At 22.0% G+C, this 20,069-nt stretch overlaps 4 protein-coding genes across 4 annotated transcripts; 2 read left to right on the top strand and 2 right to left on the bottom strand.

Annotated features, from left to right (window-relative positions):
- Positions 1 to 3,033: 3,033 nt before the first annotated feature.
- On the bottom strand, positions 3,034 to 5,318 carry MKS88_005541 (integral membrane protein GPR180; the record flags this gene model as incomplete). The annotated part of the gene is made up of 3 exons (XM_067218813.1): positions 3,034 to 3,119; positions 3,300 to 3,468; positions 3,780 to 5,318. 3 exons carry the CDS (start codon positions 5,316 to 5,318, stop codon positions 3,034 to 3,036), a joined length of 1,794 nt encoding a protein of 597 aa, XP_067070751.1.
- Positions 5,319 to 7,928: 2,610 nt separating this feature from the next.
- Positions 7,929 to 9,731, top strand: MKS88_005540 (kelch domain-containing protein; the record flags this gene model as incomplete). Its single annotated transcript, XM_067218812.1, has 1 exon — positions 7,929 to 9,731. One exon carries the CDS (start codon positions 7,929 to 7,931, stop codon positions 9,729 to 9,731), a length of 1,803 nt encoding a protein of 600 aa, XP_067070750.1.
- Positions 9,732 to 10,758: 1,027 nt separating this feature from the next.
- Positions 10,759 to 11,261, top strand: MKS88_005539 (uncharacterized protein; the record flags this gene model as incomplete). The annotated part of the gene is made up of 2 exons (XM_067218811.1): positions 10,759 to 10,916; positions 11,054 to 11,261. The coding sequence occupies 2 exons, from the start codon at positions 10,759 to 10,761 to the stop codon at positions 11,259 to 11,261; spliced, it is 366 nt and encodes a 121-aa protein (XP_067070749.1).
- A 425-nt stretch (positions 11,262 to 11,686) lies between these two features.
- On the bottom strand, positions 11,687 to 12,541 carry MKS88_005538 (mediator of RNA polymerase II transcription subunit 18; the record flags this gene model as incomplete). The annotated part of the gene is made up of 1 exon (XM_067218810.1): positions 11,687 to 12,541. One exon carries the CDS (start codon positions 12,539 to 12,541, stop codon positions 11,687 to 11,689), a length of 855 nt encoding a protein of 284 aa, XP_067070748.1.
- Positions 12,542 to 20,069: the final 7,528 nt, after the last annotated feature.

Here is a 20,069-nt window from a genome sequence, read left to right as displayed (position 1 = left end):
CGTTATTTTTAACATTTATTTTTTCATGCCTATATAGTTATTTTTAATTATACATATGTGCAATTATTATATTTTTTTAAATATGAGTTAAAATTTTTATCATTAATTAATATCCTATGTGCTAATAAATATGAAAATATGAATATAAACATAAGTGTGTACATGTGTTTCTATTTTTTTTTTTAATTGTCCTTGGGGTTAAATGAAATTCATTACAGTTTATTATAAGCTTATATTAATTATTGCTAATTATATGTAATTTGTTCTTTGCATTTTATCATACTAAAATTACTACGAAATAAATTATTAAAAATGAAAGAAAAAAATTTTTTTTTACATATTAATTTTTTTGATATGAAGTGTTCATTATTAAAAAATGATAAATACATTCTAACAATAAAATTTCAAATAATTTTTGCTTCATAGAGGCACAATAAAAAAAAGGGAGCAAAATAGGGGTATGAAAAAAAAAAATATAAAAATATAAGTAAAAAAAATGCTAATACTGTAAATAAATATTTAAATATGAAAGCACATATAAATAAAACACACACATATATATAGTATAGATTATATGATTACCAAAATAAGTATTTAAACACATATATGTAAATGTAAGAATATATGTTGTAAATAATTAAAAAAATAAAAGGGAAAAAAAGTTCATTTACGAAGAACTCTTCTAATCATTTTTTTATATATTATAAAATATCTGACTATGTTTTTTGTGTACTTCGTAAAAATTAAGTATATATGTATATATATATATATATATATACATATACATACATATATGTATGTAGGCTTGTTTTTTTTTTTTTTTTTTTTTGTGGGTATGTACATATTTATTAATAATTTATATACGTTTGGGCTCATGTTGTGTATATTGCTCCTATATGCTTTATTGTATCAATACCATTTTTCACTTTTTTATTTGATTTTTCCTTTTTTTTTTTTTGAATGACTCTTTTTAAAATATAATAAATTAAAGACAATGTCAATCGCAGAAACGAAATAAATTAACCTGATTTGAATAGCAATATAGCTACCTGCCCAATATAAAAGTAAATAAAATTTTTAGTTTCATGCGTAACATAAGAACCAAAATTTCTTCCTACTACACAATGCCATGTGGGATCGTATTTTCTGTCAAATTCTTTTTTTATATGTGCAGCAATATCTTTTTCTACATTATATTTTTGCAAAGCTTGATTAGCACAGTCAATAGCATCTATTTGCATTTCTTCGGTCATATCTACATTTTTTACAACAGCATTTTTATTCGATTTTCTATCGGCCATTTTGGTGAATACGAACGTATATATAAATTTATATACAAATAAATAAAATATGTTTTAAAGTATTTGTTTTTTATTTTGCAAGTTATAAAGTGAAACAAAATTAAGGTATGTATACTGTATAATAATATATATAACTAAAAATAGTATATATAGAATTTTCTTCTGTTCCACTAATAATTTCCATTAATATATAAATGCTTATAAGTATATACACATTTTGATCGCTAAAATTGTACGTTATTTAATTTTGTATTGTATATGTTTATATTCTTTAAGCAATAATACAAAACAAATTGTTAAATATATTTTCTCTTTATTTTTTTCAGCCTTTTACTTTTGTGTCATGTCGTCAAACAAGTATAGGTGTTTGATTTAATTAAAAAAAAAAAAATATATGAAACATGTATTATTGTTATTTCACTTTTTAAATTTAATCCCTATATTGTTTTGCATTTTAAAATACGTTTGCACTTTTCCGAAAGCTATCTTTTAGTCTTCAGAGAATTATTTCAATTTTGCACAACATAAAAATATAAATATGCATGTACATATATACATTTACAAATTTACAATGTACTATGAACTGCTTTGACATAAAATAAAGTCTTCACACTGAAAATGGTCAACTCGTCTGTTTTTTACGTCTAAATAACACTTAAATAAACTCTTCAATTAAATTTTTTAGCTTTTTCTTCTTAATATGCTTCTACTTTTGGCAAAGTTATCCGCTTAAAGGGATTTATCACATACTTATGTATGTATACTTTATATAACTTAACAATATTTATTTATGCGAAAAAGGTGTAATTAAACCTTAGCGCATAAATTGAATGAGGTGATAACATTATATGGTAATAATAAATAATATAAAAGTGTAAAATATTGATACTAAAAAAATATCATAAAATAAAATAAAAATTTATACCGTACATAAATTTTACGAATTGTATCTTCTTACATAGTTATTTTATTATATGTATAATTTTTTTTTTTAGTATAATCAAAAAAAAAAAAAAAAAAAAAAGTATATTCATAAATAAAAACAAAACTTTTTAATAGTATTAGAGTGCTTGTTTTAATAATGCATATTTTCATTTTGGCTTTAAATTTTTATTTTTTGTTTTGTTTTGTTTTAATTTTTTTTTTTTTTTTCTATTTTAATACGCATACAAAAGCTTAAGGAATTAAGGAATTGTGAAACAAATCATTAATTAAAATTTTTAATATAAGACAAAACAAAAAAAAAAAAAAAAAAACACAGATACCTATATATAGTATGCATATACATATATATATGTATATATATATATATAGTAAATATTTATACATATATGTACAAAAATATTATATATGCATGTATACACACATTTAAATATAATTGCTTATATACTAAAATATTATATATGCATGTGTACACACATTTAAATATAATTGCTTATGTACTAAAATATTATATATGCATGTATACACACATTTAAATATAATTGCTTATGTACTAAAAGATGATATAAGCATGTGTACTCACACACATATATATACATACGTACATGCATATAATTATGCATACATATACGAATATACACATATATAAATATATAGATATATGAATATGTACATATATGATTATATACATATATTTATACATATGTATATTTATGTATACACAACAACAATGGCAAAGAAATGAATATATGATGAAACAAGGCAATTATGGTAGAAATCTTATTTTTATTTAATATGTATGCGTTTTCTGATTAAACCAGCTAGAAGTTCCTCCAGGAAGGTCACTAGCTGACATGTCCGAAACTTTAAAATATTCTGAGTTTGTTAAGAACATTTTTATAATAAAATAAGTTGATATGAACTGCAGAAAAGCAGTTCCAAACAACATGAACCTTTGTCTCCAATAAGTATCAAATATATAACATATCATAAAAATTATGGGAAATGAGAATATGTAAAATAGACCATATATGTACATTTTCTTTAAAAAGTTACGAATAGGGGCTATTTTGGCTTCTAAAAATAAATTATTTATATTAACATGATATACAATTGCTAACAATACTCTTAAAGCTAGTATGATATATCCGGTTATGTTATCATTGTCAAAATATTTCGAGGAGGATTCCTTAATATACGTGTTATCTAATATAACTAAAACAACCTACAAATAATAAAGGTAGTGGTCAATATATATGTACACATATAAATTAAAAATATAATTATCAGTATTTATAAAATGCAAACACCATATTATAAAAAATTATACTACTTAAAGAACATAATTTATAAACATTTAAACTAAAAGAAAAAAAAAAAAAGAAAAAAAAAAGATGGATTACAAAGTTTAATCTACGCATTTAAATTTTAAAATTTGGATGGAAAATATATTTATTTTTGCATTCCTCATTGCGTGATACATGAATATATGCATACGGATATATGTGTTCATACGTGTGTGGAATTTATTCTTACGTGGAAGAAGGTGATAATACCAAATATAATTTTGATTCTTGAAAAAATGTTAAATCTTGCCTCAAAAATGGTTAAGCCATAACTCAATGAAAGCAACATGGTACACATAATAATTTGAGTTAAAAAATTTAGTATATTAAAAGATATCTTAAAAAGTTCAATTCCAATACCGTTTTTTGAATATACTAGTAAATGTATAAGTAATAAAAAGTTAGATATTAACTGTATTAATATTACAACAGCAACACACAAGACCATTGCATGTTTATGCTCCTTCGATACAATGTTTTGAATAATTCTATTACCATATTGAAAAATTAAAAAGATATATAGAATAGTTAAAATGAATGTAAGTATAGGAGAATGTAATAACTCGTACGAAAAATGAGAATTGTTTGTTTGAAATATATTTACTTCATATTCTACTTTAAACCCTTCATTTTCATATATATAATCTATTACTTGTTCATAGAACCCATTTTTATATAAATTATTATACATATTAGTAAAATTTTTCATGTTTTTAAAATTATGATACTTGAGAAAAAAAGACATATCTTCTACCTCGCCTTTTGTGAAATTATTTTCTAAAAATAAAAGCCTTTTAGGATTTTCTAAAAGTGTATTTTTATCAAAATTATTTGATTTGTAATATTTTGCATCATAGTCCTTTATTCTTCTATCATTATCATGATCGTCACTAATATCATGTTGACTACCACTGATATTTAATTCTGCAGATGATAAGTTTGAAATATCTTTTTTGTTTGATGCTTTTAGTAAGTATTCCCAGTATGCTAATTTAGCTCTTATGTTTAATTTCAAATTATGAATAAAGCTATCATAGCAATCATCAAACATTAAAAACCATACATGAACTCGATGTGTCGTTTTAGCATAAATATTTTTATATTCATAGTTTTCATTTTTTTCATTAATAAGTAGTGCATGATTTGAAATTTCCGACTGCAAATATTTATTATTTTTTAGTTCACTATAAGTACTAGTAAAAGACATAGAATGTTTATTATTTATAAAATTCTTAATGTTGTATGTTTTACTATTAATTAAATCGGAATATTTAAAATGAAAAGGTATCTTGAACCTATGTACACTCCTTAAATTTCCAAAAGCAAAACATTTTTCATATTTATTTACATAGTTTTGCTCAATATCAAGCATTAGAGTTATTCTTTGGGTTAGAGGCTGTAGATTATTGTTGGTTAATACATAATATGCATTATCATAATCCATATTAAACAACTTACTATTTACATTGTCTTCTCCATCATTTGATAATCTACTATTAATTTTATAGTAGTTATGAAGCAATTTTGTAAATATATTATCCTTAAGCCTCATTTTAATGTTGAATTCGCAGGTTCCTATACTACAACTAAATTTTGTTAAATAATGAATCTTCTCATTTTTTTTTATATTAAAATCTCCATGGAATACTTTACCTTTCACATCATTTTGTACTATAATTGATACCAAAAACCCCAAAAAAATAAAAAAGCGCTTAAATATTTTTGTCATATTTTTTTGATCCTTTCTATAATTAATTAGTAGCGTCTAAAACTTTTATTTTTTTTATTGTACCAAAATTTACACTTGCAGTGCTTCTTATACTTTTGTTACTGCTTTTGCTATGTAAGTCTTTTTTCAATAAAGTACAATCGTCAACCTACGGAGTCAGTTGCTGTAAAGCCCAAACTTCTTGTGCTTCTTTTGCACAGAGATATGGCTTTAAAACGATGAATACGTATATATGTGTTGTTCACACGTTGCACATATACCCGTACATTTGTCGTTTTTACAAGTATCCGCTAAAATATATCATAATCAAAAAAATACAAACATTTTACCAACTATTATGATAACTGTAGTGTAACCACAAAGTGTAATCTTTTAAATTTTAAATTAAATATTAATATGTAGAATAAAATGTATAAAATTATTGAAAGAGATTTACATAATAAAAAAAAATATATATATATTCGAGTGTACGACACTTAAAAGAAGATTAAAGTGTAAAAAAAAGAAAAAAAGAAGAAAAATGACGAAAAATGAAGGAAAATGAAGAAAAATGAAGGAAAATGAAGAAAAATGAAGGAAAATGAAAGAAAATGAAGAAATATGAAGGAAAATGAAGAAATATGAAGAATAAATATTTAAATAATAAAACAGAACAAGCACAATGACAAAGCAACAATAAATAATAAAATATAACAACAAAAACGAAAACTAAAAAATAAAAAAAAAAAAAGAAAATAGACAAATCACTTTTCTATATTATTTTAAATATAAAATTATGAGCTTATATTAAAATAAAATATAACAAGATATAATAATATATATTTAAAACTTAATTTCACATTACAGTACTCTTTTATTTTTTTTTTTTTTTTGACTAATATTATTTTTAATTCCTTGTTTTTAATTTAGCGTTATATACTGTACCATATCTGAAGAATAAAGAAAGTTAAAATAAAAAAACATATGAACTATAGTATCAAGGGGAAAAGCAGAAAAAAAAAAAAAAAAAAAAATTCTTCAAAAGGGTTATATAAAAAAAAAAAGAAAGAAAAAAAATCAACATAGAACTATTTTTATTGCACATGTAGACTTTTTTTCTTTAAAAAAAGTGTATACACATCATTTAACAACCTAAAATAAACCTCAAAATAACCCACAATTTTTAATTGCGTCCTTTATATGCTATCTAAATTAAATTATTACAGTTGACCCATTTTGATTGAATGTTGAATTTATATAAATTTTTATGCTTTGGAAAAAATAAAAATAAGACATTCTTACACTTCTGAATAACTTTTATTATTATTATGAAAACCTCAAACTGTCTTATATTTAATCTACCATTATTTAAAAAAAAAAAAAAAGCGAATGGGAAAGACTGTAAAAAGAAACACTGTAGGTATTAATTTAAAATGCTATTAATGCTTTAACATGTTTGCCTTATTTCCTTTTCCCTTCAAAAGCATATAATATTTTTAATTTTACGTTTTGGTATATTATATTTCATATCAAAAAACATTTAAATGCGTTCTCACATGATTGTTCCATTTAACTTGTATTTTTTGTCTTCATTATGGGTTATTTGTTATAGACTCATATTTATTTTAAGAGTATGGATTGAGCAAATGTTCCTTTTATATTTTTGTTTATAAGTTTGATGTACAATTAAAATGTAGGGTTTTTCCTCATAAAGGAAAAAAATAGGTGAACAATAAGCATCAGTAATATGATATATATATATATACACACATACGCACATATATATATATATATATACCTAAATATATAAATTCATCAATTTCATTTTAATATGTTGTAAGGCGAAAAAAAATGAGCAAATTAAATATATTTTACAAGTAACAGCTAGCTAATTACCCTCCTTTCAAAGTTTTCAAATTTTTTTTTTTTGTTTTTTTATGTATAAATTACACATGTTTATACATGTTTGAATTAAAAATAAATACGAAGAATATTAAAAGAATAATTATGTTTTTAATATTTATGATAGTGTTCAACATTTATTCTTAAAATCATATAAGATTAATTATATGAGTTTTTGTATGAAGGCTTTTAAAAAGTTGTAAAATTGTTGTCTTTTTTTTTTTTTTTTTTTTAAAAAAGGAAAAAAAAAAAAAAAAAAACACATACACCTTTCTGATATGGTTTTATATTCTTGAATTTTATTTAAATAATACATTTTTCTTATTTGTCTTTTTTTTATTTAATTTATTTTTTAATTTCTTCCTTCGAGTTTTAAGAGGGGTCACCAGGGAAAAAAGAAAGTAGATGGTTATTTAACTCCCTTTTTAAATAACCTCCAAAAAATAAAAAATTACAGTTAAATAAATAAGACGTCACATAATTATGTATACATATATATATATGCATATATATATGAATGATCATCTTACACGTACATATTTTTAATTTATTTTGTTCTTGTGAATAACAAGATTAAAACTTGCAAGAACATGAAAAATACGCAAAAATTACGACATTTGTGTGTTAATTTGTTGTAAAAAAAAAAAAAAAAAAAAAGTGAAGTAAAGCTAACTTTTACGGGTATAATAAAGGTAAAATAGTGAAATATCTGGATATTGAAAAATTAAAATGTCGGACATATCTGATTTTTCGGGTAATGATGAATTTTCGGATGGTGAAAAGCAAAGAAAATTATTCAACAGAAAATCAAGGAATTCAACTCTCCAAAAAAAAAATACTACAGATAAAGCAGAGTCTTTAAGTAAAATGAGTAGTGCGAAAAGTTCTGATAATATCCAAGAAGAAAATAGAAAAACATCTATACAAAAATCAGAAACTCTCAAATCGACGAAGAGTTTAAACACTAAAAGGGGCTCTCAAGATGAGCATATATTAAATTCAAATGACTCCAAATCATTTAAAAATCAATATAGTGCTTCTAAACTGAAAGATGAGGGAAAATCCAATACCAATCCCAATGCCCGAGTAGCAGATTGTGTTATGTCTCCACCAGAGTTTTTTTTGTCTCATATTTATCATGATAATAAAGTGTTTACAAAAAAGTACGGTCACTCAATAGTAGAATATGAGAATGAGTTCTTTATTTATGGTGGAATAAATTCGCATAATGAATATTTGGACGAATTCTTAATTTTTACATATGGTCCTAATACATTTACTTCTAAAAAGTTGAGTGTAAATCCTGGAAAAAGAGCATATTCATCCATGACACTAACATATAATGCTAATTATAATCCATCTTTATTAGTGTTTGGAGGATTATGTGGACCTAACATAGTAGCAAAGGACTGTTATATGTATGACTTTTCGGAAGATGCATGGTCGAAATATTCTTACAGATTAGATTCCATTCCAGGATCACGATTTGGACATGCATATACGTTCTGCCCTAGTACTTATACAACAATTATTTGGGGAGGACTAAATAGAAATAATGAATTATTAAAAACTGGGTATAAATTTGTTGGAGGAGAATGGTCAGAAATTAAGCATAAAGGTATAAGTCCTTCAGGAAGAGTTTTTTCTTCTCTTGTTTGGTTAGATAGAACAACGAAAGATAATATCAGTTATAGTTTTCTTTATTTATTTGGTGGAGATTTAAATAGTAAAGGATCTCCAACAGATGAATTATGGGTATATAATATCAAAAATGAAAATTGGACATTAGTCAAAAACTCATCTGGGGAAGCACCTTGTGCAAGATGGAAACATGGAGCTGTTATTATCGATAAAAATATGTGGATATCTGGTGGCTTGTGTTCTGGTTGGTTTTCTAATTATAGTATTCCTGATTTATATGTATATGATATTCCATCTAATTGTTGGTTTAATTGTCAGATAGCATCTAAACAGATACATAACTGTTATGATTATGGTACCTTAAATTTACATTCTCAAACGAAAGCTTTTTTTCTATTTGGTGGGAAAAATGCTAATAATGATCCCACCTCTAATGTGTGTAGATTTGCACCTCTATGCACAAGTGTGTCTATTATGACTATGAGAAACGAAATAAAGAGATTTTCTAATTATGTCCTTGAAGTTAAGAAAGAATCAGAAGAAACTGCAAATAATGTATCAGAAATGCAAAAAATTATCCATACATACAGTCTAGACATAAAAGATTTTAAAATTTTATTTGAGGCCCTAACAAGAAGTATACAAATGCTTAATGTACATATAGAAAATATTGACAGGGAAGTATCACTTTTAAAAAAAAAAAATTCAGGAAATGATGAAAAAAAAGAGAATAATGAGAATAATGAGAATGATGAGAATAATAGGAGTAATGGGAATAACGAGAAAAATGACCCTAAGGATATAGCTCCAACAAATGTCGACAATACAACAAAAAAGGAAAGCACTGAATGTGAGGTTAACAAAGCGGGAGAAGACAAAACTCAAGAATAGTATGTGTCTCATATGTGGACATTGCATGCATATGTATATATATGTGTATTTATGTACGTATGTATGTGTGTGTTTATTCTTATACGTATGTACTTACATATGTATGTATGTATATATATAATGAGAGAGATAAGAAGAATGCCCACATATGCTACTATTCGATGACTTAAGAGTGAGGATCACACCTTTCAAAGGACCATACCATTTCCTCTACCAGATGATAGCTATATCACCATTTTCTTATTCCATTTTTTATTATATCACCATTTATTAGTTTTTTCCTTTTTTAAACAATTTTTAATGATTTTATTGTAAAATTAAAATTTTTGACGGAAAGAGCTCGTTTTTTAATGTTCCTTATGGACTCCTTTATTTGGGTAATGTTCCTTTGTGTGAATACATATTATATCTGGTTTATACGCAAAATGCCTCAATCTTTTTTTTTTTTTTTCGCTTGTTTGATTCTTTTTACTTTTTAGCCCATTTTATACTTTTTCTATCTCTTATATATGACATCCACTCTATATATATATATATATATATATCTTACACTTTAATTTTTCTTTTTTTCAAGGATGCTTTATATTTATGTTACATTAACTAATATTATGTGGTATTTTTACAAATACCCGTAGATCTTATAATACCTTTTCAAGGATACAAATAAACTTATTAAACGAATGTCTCATATTAATGCAAATTTAAAAAAAAAAAAACACTATAATAATGGAAATAGACAAATAATGCATATATTTTTTTATATACAATCTTGCAAATATTACATAATTATCAAAAGTATTATTTTTTTTTTTTACAATGATAACAATTATGTAAAAAAAAAAAAAAAAAAATATATACCTATATTTTATTATTTCCCAAAATAATATATAGAAAAATGTTCAATAACGTAGTAAAAGAAAAAAAAAAAAAACGAAAAGTAGTTAGTAAAACAATACATGCAATATTTTGTTTAAAAAATATACAAGTTTAATATTATTCCTATAAATAATATAGTAGATAAAACATCATGAAATACAAAAGAGAGGAGTTATCGAAAAAAGATATTGTTATAAAAACAAATGAAACTAAGAGTCTTTCTATGTATGAAGAAGCTGACGATTTTTCTAATTCTACATTGTCTGACGTTGATAATTCGTATAAGTTCTGGTATAATATAGAAGACGGGTATTAAATCAAATAGAAAAAAAAAAAAGAGATATACATAAATATTTATAAAAATATATAAGAATATTTAATAATATTTATGAATATCTAGATAAATAAATTAAAAAAATATTAAAAAAAGTATTTTTTCTAATTAGAGGTATATCGGAAATATGTAAAGAATTCGAAAGTTCCGAGAATGAGAGTGAAGAAAAAGTTGGAGTAGAAAAATTCGATTCTCATAAATCGTGCAACAGCACTGAGGTCAATACTTTACCAATGGAGGTTGATACAATGATAGAAGATAATAGCATTCTAGAAATAGAAACAGAGAAGCCTATTTTATTTAATAATAAAAAAGTATGAAAACAGAATGTATATAATTCAAAATTTTTGTGCAATACTAAAAGTTTAAATATATTTAATAAAAAAAATTTATATTGATATATGAATATAACTAATACGAAAAGACTGTAAAAAGTGTGGTAACGCGAAAAAAAAAAAATATATATATATATACATATGTATATTCATGTTTACCCAAAAATTTATGTATTCATACAGTTATATATACTAATTTTTCGTAAAAATTTTGTGAATTTCATATATAAACAACAAAATACAATAAAAAAGAAACTCTTTTAAAATATTAAAGAAGGGATTCCAGGGGTTAATAGGTGCATATAACTTCTTCCTAACATAAATGTAAAAACACACACAAACCCACAATAAGTGCATACATACATGCAAACGTGCATATGTACATTCCTATGATTAAGCTGTTTAAAATTTTAAAATGCAAAGGTTATTTTCTCTTTGATTTGCTCCACAAAGTTGTAGTCAACCTTTCTGAGAGAAATAAAAGGCTTAAAAATTTCTGCGTATTGTAAAAGATTTTTTTGAGTTATTTCTGAATATTTATTATCATTAGAATAGGATTTCACTTGAACAAGAACTCTATCTTGATATAAAGGAATTAAAAAATTTGCATCCTTGTAATGCCTTAAAACCAAGATAACGATGTGATTACTATTTCCATATTTATTATGAAATATATGAGCTTGTGCGAAAATTTTATGACTCAAATTGTAATCAAACGATGTAATTACCTTTTTATAACTACTATGAACGATGTATTCCGAAACAATTTTAATGTCTACTTTATTTTTTTCAGATGATTTTAAGATGGCACCTTGTTCATATTTTCTTAATAATGATATGTTTTTTAAATGATTTGGTTCTAAATATTCTCTAAAGAGAAAATCTTTATTTTGTGACCGTGGTGATAATATATTCGATTCTTCTTTTAAATCAAATTTAAAATAATAATCCACCCATTTAAATTTATTGTTAACATCTGATGCTTTCGTAATAATATTTATTAATTTTTGAAAATTTGCATCTTCATCAATAGGTATATTTTCATCAGATATGTATAAGCTACTTAACGAATATTCGGTATATTTAAAAAAATTCTTTTCCCCCAGAGTATTTAATAATATATTATCATCAATTAGTTTGTTTTCACTATTTTTTATTAAATTTGCGTTCTTTTTTTCACTAGTATCACCATCTCTACTATTTTCATTCTTATTATAGAAGTCCGATATAAAATCATCGAATATTTGTTCAACACTTTCACTCATTTTTACTCATTTTGTCTAATTTTTTTTTCTCCCTTATTTGGTTTAATCGTCAAAACGAAAAATATTAACGAGCTCTTATTTATGTAAAAAGAACACTATAACTATGTAAAAATTTAGAGCCACAGTGTCATTGTAACATATCCTGAATTTACAACTTAAGAACTCGAACGAAGAGAAATGGAAATAATATGAATTAATTTAGTTTAAATTTACAACACATCAGAGGGTCTTTATATAATTTACATCGAAAGTATAATACATAACGTTAAAAAAAAAAAAAGAAAAAAAATGGGAAAATAAGTGGTTTGTTTCCTTTGAAAAAGATTCTACAACCCTGTAGATTTATCGATTATCTTATGACTGCCTGCGCGAGGAGAATTAATATACATACAAAAGAAATGATCATATAAACTCCTACTATTTTTATTAACCTTTTTACAGAATAAAAATGATATAAATTTGCCTTTTATCAGTTAACAAAGAATGGAAGTCTCAAAAAAAAAAAAAAAAAAAAAAAATATATATATATATATATATATATATATATATAAAGAAAAAAAAACAAGAATTTTCAAAAATTATTTTACCTAAACATAGAGTAATCTAAGAAGGTATGAGGAGAATACTGTTTTCTTTATATGTTATGTTTGTTAGTATAGAATGTAATATTTGTGTAAGAACGTTTTTTACGCTTCAATTATTTTTCTTTTTTTTTTCTCCTCTTATTTTAATTTCTGAACTTGAATGAAATATGCAAATTAAACATGTTTTACATGTTTTTTTTCCATTCCCCTATTTCAAAGAGATTAATCATTCGTTGATGTTTATTTAAAAAAAAAAAAAAAATGAAATCATAAAAGAGTGCAATAATATCACTATCAATGTAGTCATGTATATACGTATAAAATAAACACCTGCTTATCATTTTTTGCATCGAAAAATTGAAGAAAAAGTTATTAATACATGAAAATAAAATTCCTTCCAAATTAAAATTAAAAAACATATTAAGAAGAAAAAGAAAGAAAATTTTAAAATGTTATTTCGCTTCGAAATAGTCATAAATCGATGAAAATTTTAATATAAAATGATGAAGTACAATTTTAGTATTCAAAAAATAACATAATGATTAAACGCACTATTTATTTTCAACTTACCTGGCTGGCGTTTGGGGTAGCTCACGAATTACCCTGACGTAGTTCGGAGCAGAGCATTGCACTCAGCTGACTGTGATGAGCTATAGACTTTCCACATGGAAGGTGCTAACAGCAAAATTTTTGCCCGTGGCATACTTCATCTTATGATTATGCCATTAACCCTACAGTAATTAAATTATCAATTTTTTGCATAATCTTTTTCATAATTAGCAAAGTTAAAAAAAATATATAGAAAAAGTAAATTTATATGTTTTTAATTATGTTTAAGAAGAGGGTAAGTATGTTAAGCATATTGACAGTATTGACAGTATTTGCTAAAACGTAATATTTTCATAAAGTTATAAAATTAGTGCTATTATAAAAATATTATATCAATATCCTCAGCTCTTTCAGTTTTTTTTAAAATAATATAGAAGATTATTTATAATAGGAATTATTTAAAAAAATTAAGCACACACAGGTGTAATATTTTTATAAAATATATTTTTTTTTTTTTGTGTTATATGGAAAAAACAGTATTCATAAAATGAGCACATAATAACATTATTATTAAATATAGCAATTTATACATTTATGTTGTTTAAGAAAACTATAACAGAATAGGGAATTAATTTTACTGTTACAAATGTATATTTATATATAAATATATATGTATATATATAAAATCGTATGAAGAAATTTATATATCTTATTATATTTTAAATGTTCTCCAATCCATATATTTTGACATGTTCATAAAAATGTTATAATTTGTAATGTATATAAAAATATATATATATATATATATATTTAGTTAAATAGCCATTTTTAAGGCAAAAAATATTTCGTAATAATTTTAAAAAGGTTACTTAAGCTCTACACATTTAAAATGAAATTTTTCAAAAATTGTAATTTTTTTTTCGATTTTTTTTAATTTTTTTTTTTATTTTAATGAGGAATATATATTATCCATATAGCTTGTTAAACTTTCCATATATTAGTATATCTATATGCTTAATTAAAATTATTGATATTATTTGAAGCACTACAAAATATGATGTGAATTTTATTATTTACCACATTTTTTTTTTTTATGCAAGTTTATTGTTCAGTTATTTAAACCTTCATTTAGTGAAATCTTTTGCAATAAATTGAATTTCCCTTAAAAAATTTTAATTTCGTTGACGACTTCTTTTAAATGACATTTAATTTTTTTTTCATTAAAAAAAAAGTAAAATGTTAGTTTAGTAATAATTACAGTAAGAAGTTGGGGAAGAAATTATTTTGATAAAGTTTATGTATTTATATATTTATATCTATATATGAACATATTTTTTTATGTACATTACATATAATGTGCACGCATTCTGCCAAAAAATTGCAGGATAAGCAGCATAAAATAAAACTTACTGTTTTCTCTTATAAAAGAAATATTTAATGACTCACTGTTATCACTGCTAATGGTGTTTCTTAACTTTAAGAGTTAAGCCTTGAAATGTAATATATGTGCAAAGGGTGACTATTTTTAATCACTTTAGTAATATCCATTCTTTTCATTTATTTTCTTCATTTCTGTGAATATGTTTTTCATGTACAGTAATGCGGTCAGTACTCATCGAAAAAATTTACATAGCCTATTAAGTTTTTTTTTTATTTTGCTATTGTTACTTGCTTTTTATTTATGATACATCGGTTTAAGGTTAACTTTTTATTTTATACTATAGTTTAAACATAATTTTTAAAAGAAACATTTTCTGAAGCTATTAATTAAATATTAAATTTTATTTTTTATAACTATTCATCATTTTTTTTTGACGAAAAAAAAAAAAATGGAGATATATTATCAAGAAGGCGAAAATACAATTTGATGAGTATATCATATCGTCCTTTTATATTTTGTAGAATCCTATAGAAAAATATACAGGTTTATTTAATCTTAAAATAGACACTGCTATTGAATTGACTTTTGTGCATATATTGTATACATATATATATGAATGCATATAAGAATGTAAGAGTACATATGAACTTTTTTTTTTCAAAGGAATAAAAAATTAAAAAGCGGAAATGCAAATGCTTCAATCAGGGGAGTACTTAATTTTGTGTCTTCATTTAATTAAATGTTGGAAATTTTCAATCTTTTTTTCTTATAAAAATTGCATAATAAAAAATTGATTAGGTAAATATGTTCAAACAAAATATTTATATAAATTTCCATTTTTCTATTTTCTTGCGAAATTTCCTAAATATTTTACATGATTAATTTTTATGTTTTAATTTTAATGAAAAATTAGCGTTATTTGATTAAAAATTATCTATTTTACGTATTTATATTTCAAAAAAAAGGTTTCGAGAATACTTTATATCAAATGACGCATATGTATATATTAACATACATGCCCATGCATTTATATACATATGCTTCTATATCTTCCTTAAAAGCTTAATATGCCTACTTAAAATAAGTTTTATTTTGATTTAATTATTATTCGAAGTTACAACGTGCACATTTTTACGTTACAAATAAAACTAATTTCAAAATGTTTTAACTTTATATAGTTAAATGTAAAGCTTAGTTTTTTCATATTTACTTATATCTTTACTTATTGTGATTTTTTTTTTTTTTTAATTGTAAAATAGTATATCAAGCTTTGAAGGAAAATAAGGAAAAAATTTACAAAGATAAAATTAAAAATATATACCTCTTTTTTTTTTTTTCTTTTTTTTACAGAATTATTATTTAAAATTGAAAGAAGCGTGATTAATTGAAATGTAATTTAAATATATAACAACTACATTTATTTTTCCTTTTTTAATATGTATATATATATATATACTGTATATATATATTCTTCGAGGATATCTTCACTATTCATAATAAATAACTTTGACACTCATGATTTCCTTATAACGGTAAATAAAATAAAAAATAATATACTTATATATACGTTTTTTGCAGGGAAATATATATTCGTATATTACGTAAATAATACTTAAAATATTTTATGTTCCTTCTTTTCACACATACATATCATAATAATATATTATCAGTAAAATATATACTACAAAAATATAGTAATAAAGTATTATCAGATAAAAAGGGGGAAATAAAAAATTATATAAAATAACTTAAGGTATATTTTACAATATTTTATTATCGTAATTATTGACCTTTAAAATAGACACTTTTCTGAATATAGAACTTTTATTTTCTAACTGAAAAACGAAAATTATATGTAAACAAAACAAAAAATAGAAAAAGTATTAATATAAATGCTAGGGGGGTTGTGTAATAAAAATAAGGGAAATTATTAAATATCTATATATTTAAGATGTAAATGTCTGTAAATATATATTTGACGGATGATAAAAATAGCCTTATGCATGTTATGCATTTTAAAAATATACAAAAAACAAATAATAATTGATATGAAAATTCTTTAAAATATTATTATAAAAACCAACTAAAATATATATATTATAATAGACCAAAAATTAAGAAAAAAAAAAAAAAAGTTATATAAAAACAAAAATTCATTCAAAAATAATTGTATTCCTACTATTGTCTTTATTTAAAATAAATACAATACTATTTTTTTTTAATTAAATGAATGTAAAATAATTTAAAATATAAATTATCCTTAAACAAACATAATAATAAAAATTTTATGGGATACTCTTGCAGCGGAAAATTGGATAAGATTACCCATAATCACATATTCCTTTTACAATTATACATATTCAACGTGTAAGTTGTATGTAGGCAAGAGCTAATCATTTAGAAGGATATAAAACAAATTTACAATCTATTTTCTTGTTACAAAATTAATAAATAATATATACATATATATTATATATATATATTTTTTTTTTTTTTTTTTGCCCTTATAGAAATGCAGCTGTTATAAGTAGCATAGTATAAAAAAATGAACTTTTCTGTACGTATTTTATTTTACCATATAATTATGTAAAATATATAAGGATTATAATAATATACATTTAACATGATATATAAAAAAATATTAAAAATAAGTTTAATATATGTAATATGTATATAATGTAAATATATATATAAGTACATATTAGTATCCACTATCATTTCCCATATATACTTTAAAAAATAAATATACGATTCTGCATCATTTAATTTTTCAAATATTTACAGCCATTTAATCTTCTTACTAATTTTAATAGACTTATAAATTTAATACATTATTATTATTCTTATTTGCTCTGATTAATTCAAAATATATCATATAAAAATTATTTGATATGTAAATATTAACATTAAATAAGAAAAAATAAAAAGTTTCAAAGTACATAAATATTATATAAAAAATAATGCAGCAGCATAAATGCTTCCTCCTTATCATAACGAAAGATAGCTAATAAGTATATAAAGAGAATATTGGAAATAACGAAAAATATAAAATACAAATAGAATATTTTTTTTTTAAACTCTTATAAAAAATAATTATGGTAAATATATTATATTTTTTATTTTATATTCAGGAATAATAAAATTTCGAAATAATACAAAAAAAAAATATATTTACTAGGTATATATTAGCTTTTTGAAAAATATAAATATATTAACAAAAAAAAAAAAAGAAAAGAGGGTTTTATTTGAATTTTGCATGTTCGTATTTTTATACTTATTTTGCTATATGAATATGGGAAAAAAAAAATAATAAAAATTAAAAAATAATAAAAAAAAAGGATAAAAACGCACGAAGTAGAACATATTTAAATTAAAAAAAACAAAAAAAACAATAAGATTTAAGAGATTAATAAAAAATGCAATTAACTTAAAAATTTAAATTAAATTTATAAAATAAAATAACAAAAAATGTATATTATATATATATATATATATATATAATATATACATATATATATGTAACATAAAATTGCATTTATGACATAAAAAAATACTTAAAATGAAAAATTAAATTAAATTAAATAAAATTAGTAATGTATTTTTGTTTGTTTTAAAATAATAAAAATAAGCATGAAATTTTTTTTTTTTTTTTTTTTTCTTACATATATTATTTTAAAAATTTTTATATTTTAATTTTTTTTTTTTATTTAAAAATATTTTGCATATTTATGATATATTCTATATTTATTGTACATATATATATATATATGAAGTACATATATTATATATATATATGTACAAGTACTTATTTATGTATTAAAGTACATATATATATATTAAATATATATAATATATATGTACTTAAGTACTTTTATATATATATAATTACATTATATATATATAAGTACATAAATATACATCTAAGCGCATATATATATATTTGAGTACATATATATATAATATATATTTAAGTACTTATAAGTACATACATATATATATATTAAATTACTATATATAATTTTTTAAGTATATATAAGTACATGTATATAAGTAATTACATGTACAGTATTATAAACTAGTTATGAATACATAATATTTATATATATGTTTTACCATCTTTTTAACGACGGTAAGAACAAATGAGAATTTTTTTTAATGTTAATATATATAAAATATAAAATAACGAAGTTATTATTAAGTACAAGTGAATATAAAAATAATAATTCGAGAGAATGCGAAAGTAGTATATATCATCGTCAAATAATAAAATCGAAATTTTTTTATTATTTACGTTATAGATGATATGTATTCGTTAAAAGGCTTGATATATTATCAACAAAAAATGAAATAACCACCCATTATTATTATGATAATATTTTTATAAAATATATAAACATTAAATATAATAGTAGAAGGGGATGTAAGTTACAAAATATTTAATAAAAAAAAAAGAAACATGAAATAAATAGTACACAAAAAAAAAACAAAAAAACAAAAAAACAAAAATAAAAAACGGAAAAAAGTGAGAGCATAAAAAAAAGGAAAAAAGAAAATATTATCAATTAATAAAGTACTATAAAATTAAATGGTAATTTTGATTACAACATAAAGTGTGATAAATTCCATTAACCAAGTATTTAGTACTAATAATAATTCATATATATATATATTAAAATTAATTCATATATAATATTTTAATAATAATTTACACATAATATTGTAAAAATAATTCGTATGTAATATAGTTATAGTAAGAAAAACAAAAAAGAAAAGGAAGTTCGTGCTAATAATTATAATACACACATACAATGATATTTCCAAAAATATAAATGCATTAAATAATTTGAATAATAATAAATACAGATTTTAAGGAATTGAGAGATAATGTGAATAAAATAAATGCTACGTTATGTGTAAATACACAACAGTAGTTGATAATATCAATTTTAATTGAAAAAAATAATAACGTAATTACTTCTTAATAGTGATAATAATAATGTTACTACAAAGAACA

This window comes from Plasmodium brasilianum, chromosome 14 (genome assembly GCF_023973825.1).
Source record: "Plasmodium brasilianum strain Bolivian I chromosome 14, whole genome shotgun sequence".
NCBI lineage: Eukaryota > Apicomplexa > Aconoidasida > Haemosporida > Plasmodiidae > Plasmodium > Plasmodium brasilianum.
The sequence above is the reverse complement of the archived record's forward strand: the minus strand, read 5'-3'. Positions and strand labels throughout refer to the sequence as shown.